The following is a 14,628-nucleotide window of genomic DNA, read 5'->3' on the forward strand; positions in this document are numbered from 1 at the left end:
ATTTTAAACATTTACCGATAAATTTGGTACAATCAGAACTTTGAAACTATGAAAGGAAGATATATATATGTTTGTGAAAAGTTTATTTTATATTTGGAAAAATTATGAAGTGTATTTATTATTTCACTTTTATCAGTAGTACTCCACATTTAACTGAAGACAAATACATTTAGTAAAAAAATACAACATGGTTGATATTGGATAGACTATTTAAATTTGTTATTTGGTTCGAGTTATTATTAAACGAAGTTTGGAAATGTCATATATGATTTTCCTTTAAGTGTTATTTTTCTGTCTTGTTTATAAAATTACTTTAGAAAAAACCCATGGAACAGTTATTTTTGGCTTATGAACTTCTTGACAAAGCAATTGGTGGGATAAATTTGAATTGCAAGTTAAGTACTTTGCCAAATGGATCATCAGTGATTGACCATTGCTATGCCAAGGTAAACAGGGAAACTCTTACATTAGATTTAAGTGCTACTTAGCTTGCAAGAGGGCTGGCCTTGCAAGTAGGTGAGTAAAGCATGATTTGTGGTGGCTTCACTCTCACAGGCCAGAAATCTATTCCCCCCTTCCCAGAAGAAATCAAGAAGAGTGAGGAGTCTTTAAATTTGTTATCAAAGAGGCCACTGGTGAACTTGAAAAGCAGGTTTATTAGCATGCAAACCAGATTGCTAAGGGTTGAAAAGTGAGCAGAATTTAATAGCTTTGAGTAAAATAATAACTTGAGTGATAATAGGATAGAGCTATTTTTAGTATGTTTTGATAATTGCATTTCTTTTTTATTTTTACTTCAATTCTACCAAAGTATACCCAGGATACAGATGGAGACATCTGCAAACCAGTCACACCGAATAGTTTCATGATGGATTTACATCTTGAACTAATTCAAGCCCAGCACCGAATAGCTGTTGTGCTTCTTGACCAATTGCAAGGTAGTCGTCATCAAAGCAAATAATTTGTCCTGCATCAATTTTAAGATAAGTTCAAGTATAGAATCAACTTAATTTGTTAGTTATTCTCTTGTTGATAGTGTTTTCCAGATAAATTTCATTATTTTCTTTTCTTTTCCCTGATTAATGTCAATAGATACCTTTCATTATTGCTTTATACCCTGCATAGCAAATCCTTTAGTAAACTTCTAAAAAATTAAATTAATTTTGTTTGAATTATAGTAAATTATTGATATTTTTAAATTAAATCAACCAAATGTAATTATTGAGTGCCTACTTAGATCCAGGAACCATATTATATTTTGTATAAATAAGATACAACCTCTAATTTTGAGCTTCTAGAGACATAAGCCAATTGTAACAGTTTAGATTAATAAATGTAACAGAAGTGGGCTCAGAATGTTTGTTACAGGTACACAGAAGAGGAGAATCTATAATAGACAAGAGTTAGGGATGGCTTCCTAGAAGAGGTGATAGTTGACCAGAAGGCTAGTAAATATCTTTATGATGAAGAGTGAAAAGAAAGCAGTCATTTGGAGAGAGAAAATAGCCTTTAGCAAGCTGGAAACCAAACAGTAATATCGTGCAGTTTAGGAATTGCTGGAATTCTCTTATGGCTGGAATAAAGAGCACATGTGGGAAAATGACATAGACAAGCCTGCCAAGGTAGACTCCAGTTACATCTAAATGGCTGGGGGGTTTATATTTACCCTGGAAGCTACTGAAGACCTTAGAAAGACATCTCTGACAGCAACTTCAGAACACACAGGACTTGGATCTAACTTCTTTTGGTCTTATTATTAGGTAAAGGAGTCAAAACATTTTTTAAAAAGATGTCAATAATAATACCAGTGTGCATATAGATAACACGTTTGAGTTTCAAAATAAGATTTAACATCATTATGTCTAAAAACTGAGGTTAAATTCTGATAAAGGTAAGTTACTCTTGGCATGATTATATAGCCAAATATTCATTTAACTACTACTACAGTATAAATGACTAATTATAGAATAGAATCAAGTGTTGCTGCCTAATATAACCTCTGATTTCTGTCTAAAGCATTCTAATTTGAAGGGATACATACACCCCAATGTTTATAGCAGCATTATCAACAGTAGCCAAATCATGGAAAGAGCTCAAGTGTCCATTGACTGGTAAATGGATAATGATGTCACACACACACACACACACACACACACACACACACACACACACACTGGAATATTAGTCAGCCATAAAAAAGAATGAAATTTTGTGATTTGTAATGATGTGGATGGAGCTAGAGAGCATTATGCTAAGCAAAACAAATCAGAAAAAGACAAATGCCGTATGATTTCACTCATATGTGGCATTTAATAAACAAAACAAACAATCATAGGGGGGAGAAAAGGCCAACCAAGGAACAGACTCTTAACTATAGAGAACAAACTGATGGTTACCAGAGGGGAGGTGGGTAAGGATGGGTTAAATAGGTGATGGGGATTAAGGAGTGCACTTGTGATGAGCACCGGGTGTTGTATGTAAGTGTTGAATGACTAATTTGAATACCTGAAGCTAATATTACACTGTACATTAACTAACTGGAATTTAAATAAAAACTTAAAAAAATAAAGCATTCAGATGTCACATCATATATACAACTAAATAAATTTAATCAAGTGCTAGTTAATTAATTAATTTTTGAGTACAAACATTTTCCCCCAGGTCAGTAAGATATAATTGACAGATAACATTGTGTAAGTATAAGTTGTACGACTGTTTTGATTTGATACACTAATATATTGCAAAGTGATTACCATCGTAGCATTAGCTAATGCCTCCATCATGTCACATAATTATCATTTCTTTTTTGTGGTATGAACACTTAAGATTTACTTTCTTAGCAACTTTCAAGTATATACTACAGTATTATTAACTATAATCATCATGCTATACATTAGATCCCTAGAACTTATTTATCTTATAACTGAAAGTTCATAGCCTTTGACCAACATCTCTCCATCTCCTCCCAGTCCCCCTCCAGCCCCTGGTAACCACCACTCTGTTTCTATGAATTCAGCTTTTTTAGATTCCACATATAAGTGATATCATACAGCATTTGTCTGAATTATTTCAGTAGTGTTATGCCCTCAGAGTCCATTCGTCTGGTTGCAAATGGTAGGATTTCTTTCCTTCTCATGATTGAATAATATTCCATGGTGTATATATACAGTGGTGGTATTTTTTATACCACATATTCTTTATCCATTCATCCATTGACAGACACTTTAGGTTATTTCCATATCTTGGCTATTGTGAATAATGCTGCAGTGAACATGGGAGTGCAGATATCTCTACGAGATCTTGTTTTCATCTCCTTTGGAGATACACCTGGAAGTGGGATATCTGGATTGTATGGTAGTTCTATTTTTAATTTTTTGGATGAGCCTCCATAGTATTTTCCACAGTGGCTGAATAAACCTACATTCCCACCAACATTGTACAAGGGTTTCCTTTGTTCTACATCCTCGCCAACATTTGTTATCTCTTGTCTTTTTTGATAGCTGTTCTAGCAGATGTGAAATGATAACTCATTGTGGTTTTGATTTGCATTTTTCTGATGATTAGTGATGTTGAGCATCTTTTCATGTACCTGTTGGCCATTTGTATGTATTCTTTGGAAAAATGTCTATTCAGATCCTCTGTCCATTTTAATTGGATTATTTGTTTTTTTCGCTATTGAATTGTAGGAGTTCTTTTTTTTTTATATGAAATTTATTGTCAAATTGGTTTCCATACAACACACAGTCCTTATCCCAACAGGTGCTCTCCTCAATGCCCATCACCCACTTTCCCCTCCCCCCACACTCTATCAACCCTCAGTTTATTCTCAGTTTTTAAGAGGCTCTTATGGTTTGCCTCCTACCCTCTCTGTAACTTTTGTCCCCCCATCCCCTCCCCCCTGGTCTTCTGTTGAGTTTCTCAGGATCCACATAAGAGGGAAAATATATGGTATCTGTCTTTCTCTGCCTGACTTATTTCACTTAGCATAACACTCTCCAGTTCCACCCACGTTGCTACAAATGGCCAGATTTCATTCTTTCTCATTGCCAAGTAGTATTCCATTGTATATTTAACCACATCTTCTTTATCCATTTGTCGGATGATGGACATTTAGGCTCCTTCCATAATTTGGCTATTGTTGAAAGTGCTGCTATAAACCTTGGGGTACTAGTGCCCCTATGCATCAGCACCCCCGTATCCCTTGGGTAAATTCCTAGCAATGATATTACGGGATCATAGGGTAGATCTATTTTTAACTTTTTGAGGAACCTCCACACTGTTTTCCAGAGCGGCTACACCAGTTTGCATTCCCACCAATAGTGCAAGAGGGTTCCCATTTCTCCACATCCTCTCCAGCATCTATAGTCTGCTGATTTGTTCATTTTAGCCACTCTGACTGGCGTGAGGTGGTATCTCAGTGTGGTTTTGATTTGTATTTCCCTGATGAGTAGTAACATTGAGCATCTTTTCATGTGCCTGTTGGCCATCCGGATGTCTTCTTTAGAAAAGTGTCTATTCATGTCTTCTGCCCATTTATTCACTGGATTAATTTGTTTTTTGGGTGTGGAGTTTGGGGAGGTCTTTATAGATTTTGGATACTAGCCTCTTGTCCGATATGTCATTTGCAAATATCTTTTCCCATTCCATTGGTTGCCTTTTAGTTTTGTTGGTTGTTTCCTTTGCAGTGCAGAAGCTTTTTATCTTGATGAGGTCCTAATAGTTCATTTTTGCTTTTAATTCCCTTGCCTTTGGAGATGTGTCAAGTAAGAAATTGCTGTGGCTGAGGTCAGAGAGGTTTTTTTTCTGATTTTTCCTCTAGGGTTTTGATGGTTTTCTGTCTCACATTCAGGTCCTTCATCCATTTTGAGTTTATCTTTGTGAATAGTGTAAGAAAGTGGTCTAGTTTCATTCTTATGCAAGTTTCTTTCCAGTTCTCCCAGCACCATTTGTTAAAGAGACTGTCTTTTTTCCATTGGATATTCTTTCCTGCTTTGTCAAAGATTAGTTGGCCATACTTTTGTGTGTCCAATACTGGAGTCTCTATTCTATTCCATTGGTCTACGTGTCTGTTTTTGTGCCAATACCATGCTGTCTTGATGATTACAGCTTTGTAGTAGAGGTAAAGTGTGGGATTGTGATGCCTCCCACCTTGGTTTTCTTCTTCAAAATTACTTTGGCTATTCAGGGCCTTTTGTGGTTCCATATGAATTTTAGGATTGCTTGTTCTAGCTTTGAGAAGAATGCTGGTGCAATTTTGATTGGGATTGCATTGAATGTGTAGATTGCTTTGGGTAGTATTGACATTTTAACAATATTTATTCTTGCAATCAGAAGAATAAACTTCCATTTCTTTATATCTTCTTCAATTTCCTTCATAAGCTTTCTATACTTTTCAACATACAGATCTTTTACATCTTTGGCTTAGGTTTACTCCTAGGTATTTTATGATTCTTGGTGCAATTGTGAATGGGATCAGTTTCTTCATTTGTCTTTCTGTTGCTTCATTATTAGTGTATAAGAATACAGCTGATTTCTGTACATTGATTTTGTATTCTGTGACTTTGCTGAATTCATGTACCAGTTCTAGCAGACCTTTGGTGGAGTCTATCAGGTTTTCCATGTATCGTATCATGTCATCTGCAAAAAGTGAAAGCTTGACTTCATCTTTGCCAATTTTGATGCCTTTGATTTCCTTTTGTTGTCTGATTGCTGATGCTAGAACTTCCAACACTATGTTAAACAACAGCGATGAGAGTGGGCATCCTTGTCGTGTTCCTGATCTCAGGGGGAAAGCTCTCAGTTTTTCCCCATTGAGGATGATGTTAGCTGTGGGCTTTTCATAAATGGCTTTTATGATGTTTAAGCATGTTCTTTCTATCCCGACTTTCTCGAGGGTGTTTATTAAGAAAGAATGCTAAATTTTGTCAAATGCTTTTTCTGCATCGATTGACAGAATCATATGGTTCTTTTCTTTTCTTTTCTTAATGTGATGTATCACATTGATTGATTTGTGAATGTTGAACCAGACCTGCAGCCCAGGAATGAATCCCACTTGATCATGGTGAATAATTCTTTTTTTATGCTATTGAATTTGATTTGCCAGTATCTTGTTGGGTTTTTTGCATACATATTCATCAGGGATATTGGCCTGTAGTTCTCTTTTTTTGCGGGGTCTCTGGTTTGGGAATCAAAGTAATGCTGGCTTCATAGAATGAGTCTGGAAATTTTTTGGAACAGCTTGAGAAGGATAGGTATTATATCTGCTTTAAATGTCTGGTATAATTCCCCAGGGAAGCCATCTGGTCCTAGACTCTTATTTGTTGGGAGATTTTTGATAATTGATTCAATTTCTTCACTGGTTATGAGTCTATTCAAATTTTCTATTTCTTCCTGTTTGAGTTTTGGAAGTGTGTGGGTGCTTAGGTATTTGTCCATTTCTTCTAGGTTGTCCAGTTTGTTGGCATATAATTTTTCATAGTATTCCCTGTTAATCCCTTGTATTTCTAAGGGATTGGTTGTAATAATTCCATTTTCATTCATGATTTTATCTATTTGGGTCCTCTCCCTTTTCTTTTTGAGAAGCCTAGCTAGAGGTTTATCAATTTTGTTTATTTTTTCAAAAAACCAACTCTTGGTTTCATTGATCTGCTGTACTGTTTTTTTTTTTTGTTTGTTTGTTTGTTTGTTTTTTAGATTCTATATTGTTTATTTCTGCTCTGATCTTTATTATTTCTCTTCTTCTGCTGGGTTTGGGGTGTCTTTGCTGCTCTGCTTCTGTTTCCTTTAGGTGTGCTGTTAGATTTTGTATTTGGGATTTTTCTTGTTTCTTGAGATAGACCTGGACTGCAATGTATTTTCCTCTCAGGACTGCCTTTGCTACATCTCAAGGTGTTTGGATTGTTGTATTTTCATTTTCGTTTGTTTCCATATATTTTTTAATTTCTTCTCTAATTGCCTGGCTGACCCATTCATCCTTTAGTAGGATGTTCTTTAACCTCCATGCTTTTGGAGGTTTTCCAGACTTTTTCCTGTGGTTGATTTCAAGTTTCATAGCATTGTGGTCTGAAAGTGTGCATGGTATGATCTCAATTCTTTTATACTTATTAAGGGCCTGTTTTGTGGCCCAGTATGTGATCTATCTTGGAGAATGTTCCATGTGCACTCAAGAAAAAAGTATATTCTGTCACTTTGGGAGGCAGAATTCTAAAGTCCATCTGATCCAGTATATCATTCAGGGCCCTTGTTTCTTTATTTATTCTCTGTTGGATATTCTATCCATTGCTATAAGTGGAGTATTAAAGTCCCCTGCAATTACCACATTTTTATCAATAAGGTTGCTTATGTTTGTGATTAATTGTTTTATATATTTGGGGGCTTCCAAATTCGGTGCATAGACATTTACAATTGTTAGCTCTTCCTGATGGATATACCCTGTAATTATTACATAATGCCCTTCTTCATCTCTTGTTACAGCCTTTAATTAAAAGTCTAGTTGTTCTAATATAAGTAAGACTGCTCCAGATTTCTTTTGACTTTCAGTGGCATGATAGATAGTTCTCTATCCCCTCACTTTCAATATGAAGGTGTGCTCAGGTCTAAAATGAGTCTCTTGTAGACAGAAAATAGATGGGTCTTGTTTTTTTTTTTTTTATCCATTCTGATACCCTATGTCTTTTGGTTGGAGCATTTAGTCCATTTACATTCAGTGTTATTATTGAAAGATATGTGTTTAGAGTCATTGTGATATCAGTAGGTTTCATGCTTGTAGTGGTGTCTCTGGTACATTGTGGTCCTTAAAACATTTCACTCACAGAATCCCCCTTAGGATCTCTTGTAGGGCTGGTTTAGTGGTGATGAATTCCTTCAGTTTTTGTTTGTTTGGGAAAACCTTTATCTCTCCTATTCTGAATGACAGACTTGCTGGGTAAAAGATTCTTGGCTGCATATTTTTTCTGTTCCTCACACTGAAGATTTCCTGCCATTCCTTTCTGGCCTGCCAAGTTTCAGTAGATAGGTTTGCTACTAGCCTTATGTGTCTCCCTTTGTATGTTAAGGCCCGTTTATCCCTAGCTGCTTTCACACTTGATCTTAGCCAAAAGGCCGAGAAGCGATATCCCTAGCTGCTTTCAGAATTCTCTCTTTATCCTTGTATTTTCCCAGTTTCACTATGATATGTCATGCAGAAGATCAATTCAAGTCTGAAGGGAGTTCTCTGTGCCTTTTGGATTTCAATGCCTGTTTCCTTCCCCAGATCAGGGAAGTTCTTGGCTATGATTTGTTCAAGTACAAATCATACTTTCTCTTTCTCTCTCTCTCTTCTCCTTCTGGAATTCCTATGATATGGATATTGTTCTGTTTGATTGCATCATTTCATTCTTTAATTCTCCCCTCATACTCCTGGATTTTGTATCTTTTTCTCAGCTTCCTCTTTTCCCATAATTTTATCTTCTAATTCACCTATTTTCTCCTCTGCCTCTTCAATCCATGCTGTAGTCGTCTCCATTTTATTTTGCACCTTGTTTGTAGCATTTTAAAATTCATCATGACTATTTTTTAGTCCCTTGATCTCGGTAGCAATAGATTCTCTGCTGTCTTCTATGCTTTTTTCAAGCCCAGCAATTAGTTTTATGACTATTATTCTAAATTCTTGTTCTGTTATATTGCTTAAATCGGTTTTAATCGATTTGTTAGCTGTCGCTACTTCCTGGAATTTCTTTTGAGGAGAATTCTTCCGTTTCATCATTTTGGCTAGTTTTCTGTCCCTTTTGCATTTTAAAAGCTTGTTGTATGCTCTGCAACCTGTGAGCACCTGCTGTATTAAAGGAGGGTCACATACTGGCCAGGGCCTGGCCCTTCAGGAGGTGTTTTTTCGGGTCTTGTTACTTGCTCTCTGTTGTTGTGACTTCGGTTATTTTATTACCCTACTCATAATAATATTTTGGCCCCTCTACCAGATATGCCTTGATTTGTTCATTGGAGTAGCCCTGTAAAGGGAAACAGATGGACAAACAGGAGACCAAAACACGCAAACACACAAATAACACAAACAAACAAACAAACAAACAAACAAAAAACCCCTAAAGACTAAAAACAAAAAACCCCAAAACACCAACTACAAGTAAAGAAGAGGGTGGAGGTGGTGCTGATGGAAGAGCACGTACAAAGAGAGAAATGACTGGGGTGGGGGGGAGGGAAGAAAAAATAAATATTGGTTGGGCAGAGAGACTAAAAGGCTTAATCCAGAGAGGGAAAAAGGAAAATAAAGAAGGAGGTGGGGAAAACGAAATGAGGATAAAGTTGCCCAGACAGAGAAACTATATGGCTTGAAAATTCCAGAGAGAGAAAGGAGTATAAAGAAGGAGGTGTAGAACATGTATCAAGACAATGGATTAAATATGTCTGTTTAGACAGACCAATAACCAGAGTAACCAGCCTAGGGGAGGGAAGAGATAAGGAGGAGAAATGGGGGAGGGGGAAGAATATATCTATATATCCAGAATTGACCTAGCGTTAATCCAGGCAATGCTGCATTGCTTGTCGGTGGTAGCTGTCCTCAGGGTCTGTGCCGCTCCAGTGGCTAGGCAGTTACCCAGTGCAAGGGGGCGTGGTTTGGTGTGGTCGGAACCCACCTCCACTAGGAGCCCTGGAAGTGATCCCTGAGGCCCCACCTTGGTGGTGGTGGGGGCAGGGGCAGAATGGTGATCCCCCAGTCTCTTCACGAATCCCGGATCCCGGATCCCGACCTGGTGAACTCAGTTTGAGTGGTCCTCGCTGTGCTGCGGGCACAGACGGGGGGTGGGGGGGCCGCAGTCTTTCTTACTCCGCCAACTCCCCTGACCCTGCCCTTGGCTAGGATTCAAAGTCCCGCTCTGTGAGCGCTGACGCTGGGGAAGTGCCTCTGAATGTGGTGATATATGGTCCCGGCCGGCTTTGTGCCACCGCACTTCAGGGAGGACTGCCTTCTCTTACCACGGACTGAGTCTCTGCCCTTGCCTCCTGAGACCCCGCCATGGCGGATGGCGGACACAGGCAGGCTTTGTCTTTTCCCACAGCACTCCAGGGACTCAGGGGCAGTATCCTGCAGACTGAGCCCCTGGCCCAGCCGCTGTGCCTGGGGGTGGCGGATGCAGGCAGGTTCTGTGCTATTGCGCAGCCCTCCAGGGAGGGAACCACTTTCTCCAGCTGCGGACTGAGACTCTGACCTACCACCACACCCAGGCCTGGCTCCCCCCCTCCCCAGGTGCGCAGAGGCCGGCCCCATCCGAAGAAAGCCGCAGTTAGAGATTGGATCCCTCTCAGTCTCAGTCCCAGGTCTATCTCCTGTACCCATAGGTCCGGTCCTGCACTTTTCTATCCGCTCTTTCTCTTCCCTTTGTCTCTCCACAGAAGGGGGTCCCTCCATTCCATGCTCACGTGGCCTTTTTTTTTTTTTATCTCCCCCAGTTGCAGTTACCCACCTATCTTTTTTCCAGCTTTCCCATTTTCTTCCTAGTAGATTCAGTCTCTTTCCTCCCAGGCCCTGGTGTTCAAAGTCCTTTGGCTTCTACACTTCTTTGAGAGACACGGGAAGTATGGATTCCCCCTACTTCTCTGCCATGTTGGCCGCCCTCCAGCAACTACGAGTTCTTTAAATATTTTGGATATTAATCCTTATCAGATACATGATTTGTAGATATTTTCTTCCATTTTGTAGGTTCCCTTTTCATTTTGTTGGTTATTTCTTTTGCTGTGCAGAGCTTTTTCATGTGATGTCTCCTATTTATTAATTTTGTTATTACTTGTGCTTTTGCTGTCAGATAAAAAAAAATCATTGCCAAGACCAATGTCAAGAAGTGTTTTTTCTTCTAGGAGTTCTATGGTTTCAGTTTTTAGGTTTAAAATTTTAATCCATTTCAAGTTAATTTTTGTAAGTGGTGTAAAAGGTCCAATTTCCTTCTTCTGCATATGGATATCCAGTTTTCCTAACACCATTTATTTTTTTTTTATTATTATTTAAAAAAAAAATTTTTTTTTTCAACGTTTATTTATTTTTGGGACAGAGAGAGACAGAGCATGAACGGGGGAGGGGCAGAGAGAGAGGGAGACACAGAATCGGAAACAGGCTCCAGGCTCTGAGCCATCAGCCCAGAGCCTGACGCGGGGCTCGAACTCACGGACCGCGAGATCGTGACCTGGCTGAAGTCAGACGCTTAACCGACTGCGCCACCCAGGCGCCCCTAACACCATTTATTAAGGAAACTGTCTTTTCCCTACCAAATATTCTTTGCTCCATTGTCTAGTATTAATTGGACATATTTGCATGTATTTGTTTCTGTTCTATTAGTCTGTGTGTCTATTTTTATGCCAGTACCGTACATGTTTTAATTACTATTGCTTCGCAGTGTAGTTTGAAATCAGGAAGTTCGATACCTCCAGTTTTGCTCTTCTTTCTCAGGCACTTCTGTTTTTGTCCATGAATAGATGCTGAGTTTTTCTTATTGCATGTGGAGGGGGGAAGGGATGACTTATGCTGCCATGATGCTTTGTCTTACCATATTAACAAAGTGTTTTCAGAATTATTAAACCAATACCACCATTAACAACAAAACTGCTAAGTAAATTTAGGATTTCTTTGCCGTTCATTTTGTCTTTAGAATATAGCACATGTTAGAGAACTGTGTTCAGATTTACTTGAATTAATTTTATTTTTTCTATGGTGATGTTTCCCATTGGTATATACTTAGGACCACGTGCTTGTATTTGCATTCTGTTTACATAAAATTTCCCTTTTCTTTATTCTTTTATCCCTTTATAGTTTTCATCCTCTTACATTTTATTTTCAACATTTATACTGTTTCAAAGCCTGTTTCTTAAAAGACCTGCTGGATGTAGAGGGAAGCAAATAAAATGAAAATATTTCTGTGTCATCATATATATATATATATATATATATATATATATATATATATATATTTCAATCAGGCTACTTAGAATAAGAACTTTGAATATTCTTTGATTTTAAAATATTTGGACCACAAATGTATTTCAAAACATGAATGGCATTTATGTGTCAGGTTTTCTTTAAGAAAACTAGCCTATAATTCTCACTTAGTAGCTATATTATCTTCTGTAGTAAAGTGGGGTCTGTTTACTTATAGAGTTAATAACTAGTTCATTCTCTAATTATTATCCATAAATCTTTCCAGGCTAAGTGATCCTCTGAGTTTTTATCAGAGACCATTTAATAATACTGATGGTAGACTTGCGCTCAAATTTAAATGGGCTTAGTTATTATTCCTTTGCAATATCTCTGGGACTCCTTGATGTTTTTCTCCACTTATTGAACTATCACCCTAGCAAAGATTTTCATTTTTTCCTTCTTTCTTCATTCTTGCATGCTGCTGCCAGACTAATGTTGCCTAAATACTGCTTTTGTCATTCTCATTCAAGAACTTTACAGTGGTTGCCTGTTGATGATAGTGGCATTAAATATGACTTATCTGCGTTGGGCATTCAGAGTTTTCTTGAATCTTATCCTTCTTATCTCTATTATACTCATGAGAGCCTTTTTATCTCCAACCATTATACTCATGAGAGTCATCACTTAGTTAGCACTTATAATACACCAGGTACTGAGAGAATGATGCATTATATTCTGCTTTGTGTTGCTGTCTCCATGCAGAGAAATTCCCTTATCCTTCACCATTAAAGAAACTTTATATCCTTTAATGGTATCTGTTGGCATCTTTTCATCAGTCAATCATCATCTCATGGCATTAGCACAAATAATTAAAATAACAGGGGTTTATTGTCAGGTTACTACAAGTACCTTCACATACCTCCGAGAAACAAAATATTGCCTGATCTCCTGAGGACCAGACCTCAAAAATCAAAATCAGAGCAACATTCTCCATCTTCCTGGGCCAGCATACTTTTATTCTCTTCTCCATCATCCTCTCTTTCCTAGACCACAACGATGGCTCATCCCAACTGTACACCAGGATCTCTCACTGCCCATAGTCAGCTGGCAAGAATTCGTGTGTTAGTTGAAAATCTTGAGAGAGGCGAGTGGAGGTATTCTTGGGGTACTCAGAGATCTTGCAGGGATCATGGATGGAGCAGTTTTAAAAAGTTTATCAAAAGAGAAGTGAATAAAAGTAGGTTGGATCTTATTTATCAACTTTCAAGATGATTTTATTTAAGATGAGATAGCAAGTTAAATATTTTTATAATTTGAATATTTTTTATGTCCTCAGGCATACCGTGACAAATAAAAGAGAGTTTGTCAATTAAACTGCATTTATTTATAGATTGTTGTAGATTTGTTTGAATTTTTATCTATTAATGAAAAAAGACATGACATATGAGAGGAAGTAATAATTTTGCAAATAGATAGTTACCCTTTAATGTTTAGAAAATATGCCCTTTTTTGGAATTCAAATCTGATTGTAATGGCAATCTTCTCCTTCTTCAGTTTTGCAGACTCCAGCTGCTAGCAAGCATGTATCTGCCAAAGATCCAAAAAAGCTGAAACAATCTAGAAGCATTGACTGTTTTACAGGTAATTAAAATTGGGATAAACTGTTTTTCCAAAAAATTTAAAGATAGTTTTTATGTTTCCCTTTTGGTAAAAATGTGTATTTTCTGTTTCAGAATTAAGTGTAATGAATAAAATAAAGAAGAATAAGCTGTCCAAAGCGATTTACTTGATGCAGAAAGCTCTTCTAGTATTTGAAAAAGATGCAGCCTCTACATGTTCACACAACTTTTTGATGGTAACAACATGCCATTCCTTTTTTTTTTTTTTTTTACTCCTGACATACAACCATTATTAAATGAATGATTTAGTTCCCTTTGCTAAAAATAATGTGTTCGTTAGATTATGAACTTTTACGGTCCCTATATCTAGTCCTCTCTTTTGAGAAGTAGAATGGTTCTGAACAGGGAACTAATTTGTATTGCCAGTCCTGAACTCTCCTAAAATGATAGATCCTCTCACTGTATTTTCTCTTTGTAGGGGCAACTTACATTGGAAGCCAAATAAAATCAGAAGGATTAAAAATAAGGGAAACTATAGAATTTAAGTCACACTATGCTAGCATAATGCATTCCTTACTATGGAATTAAAATACTTCAAGTCCATTGGCTCACATATCTCCTCTCCGGTGGTATTGCTGATTTATGGACCAAATGCCTTATTATCTTACTCTGACCTGGAAATTGTTCTGTCTTCTTGCTGATTCATTGTATATTGATTTTAGAGTTTAAATTTTTGAGGGCAGTAAAATTTAAAGTTAGGGGATTTTTAAAAATTTTGTCTCTCATACTGTATTACCCATAAAAATTTGATTGTATTGGCTGAGTGAATGGCACATGGTGAAGTAGAGAATAATGATACAAGTAGTTTAGCTGATAAGAGAAAGACAAAAGTAGGTCAAAGCTAGGGAGAAGATACAGAGTTTAAGAAGAGTTTAAGAGAAAAAGTTTAGCATATTTATATAATGAGGATGAAGAGCCAGAAGAAAAGGAATTGAAGATATGAGAGGGGTTAATGATAGAGCAGAATCCTATTAGAAGAGGGAAGGAGATGATTGAAAACACAGATAAAGTGATTCATCTTCAGTGGAGGGTGGGCTGCAGGGCAGACGC

At 37.4% G+C, this 14,628-nt stretch overlaps 1 protein-coding gene across 17 annotated transcripts in view; it reads left to right on the top strand.

Moving 5' to 3' along the window:
* CFAP54 (cilia and flagella associated protein 54) overlaps positions 1 to 14,628 on the top strand; it is a 289,781-nt gene that overhangs the window by 55,630 nt on the left and 219,523 nt on the right. For 14 of the 17 annotated variants that reach the window (XM_045062193.1, XM_045062191.1, XM_045062197.1 and 11 more), the window contains 4 exons: positions 318 to 446; positions 812 to 941; positions 13,454 to 13,540; positions 13,633 to 13,754. In XM_045062193.1, coding sequence (XP_044918128.1) covers positions 318 to 446; positions 812 to 941; positions 13,454 to 13,540; positions 13,633 to 13,754 — 468 coding nt within the window. The remainder of the gene's footprint in view (positions 1 to 317; positions 447 to 811; positions 942 to 13,453; positions 13,541 to 13,632; positions 13,755 to 14,628) is intronic. The other 3 variants (XM_045062194.1, XM_045062192.1, XM_045062195.1) reach the window with 2 other exon arrangements.

Source organism: Felis catus, chromosome B4 (genome assembly GCF_018350175.1).
Source record: "Felis catus isolate Fca126 chromosome B4, F.catus_Fca126_mat1.0, whole genome shotgun sequence".
NCBI lineage: Eukaryota > Metazoa > Chordata > Mammalia > Carnivora > Felidae > Felis > Felis catus.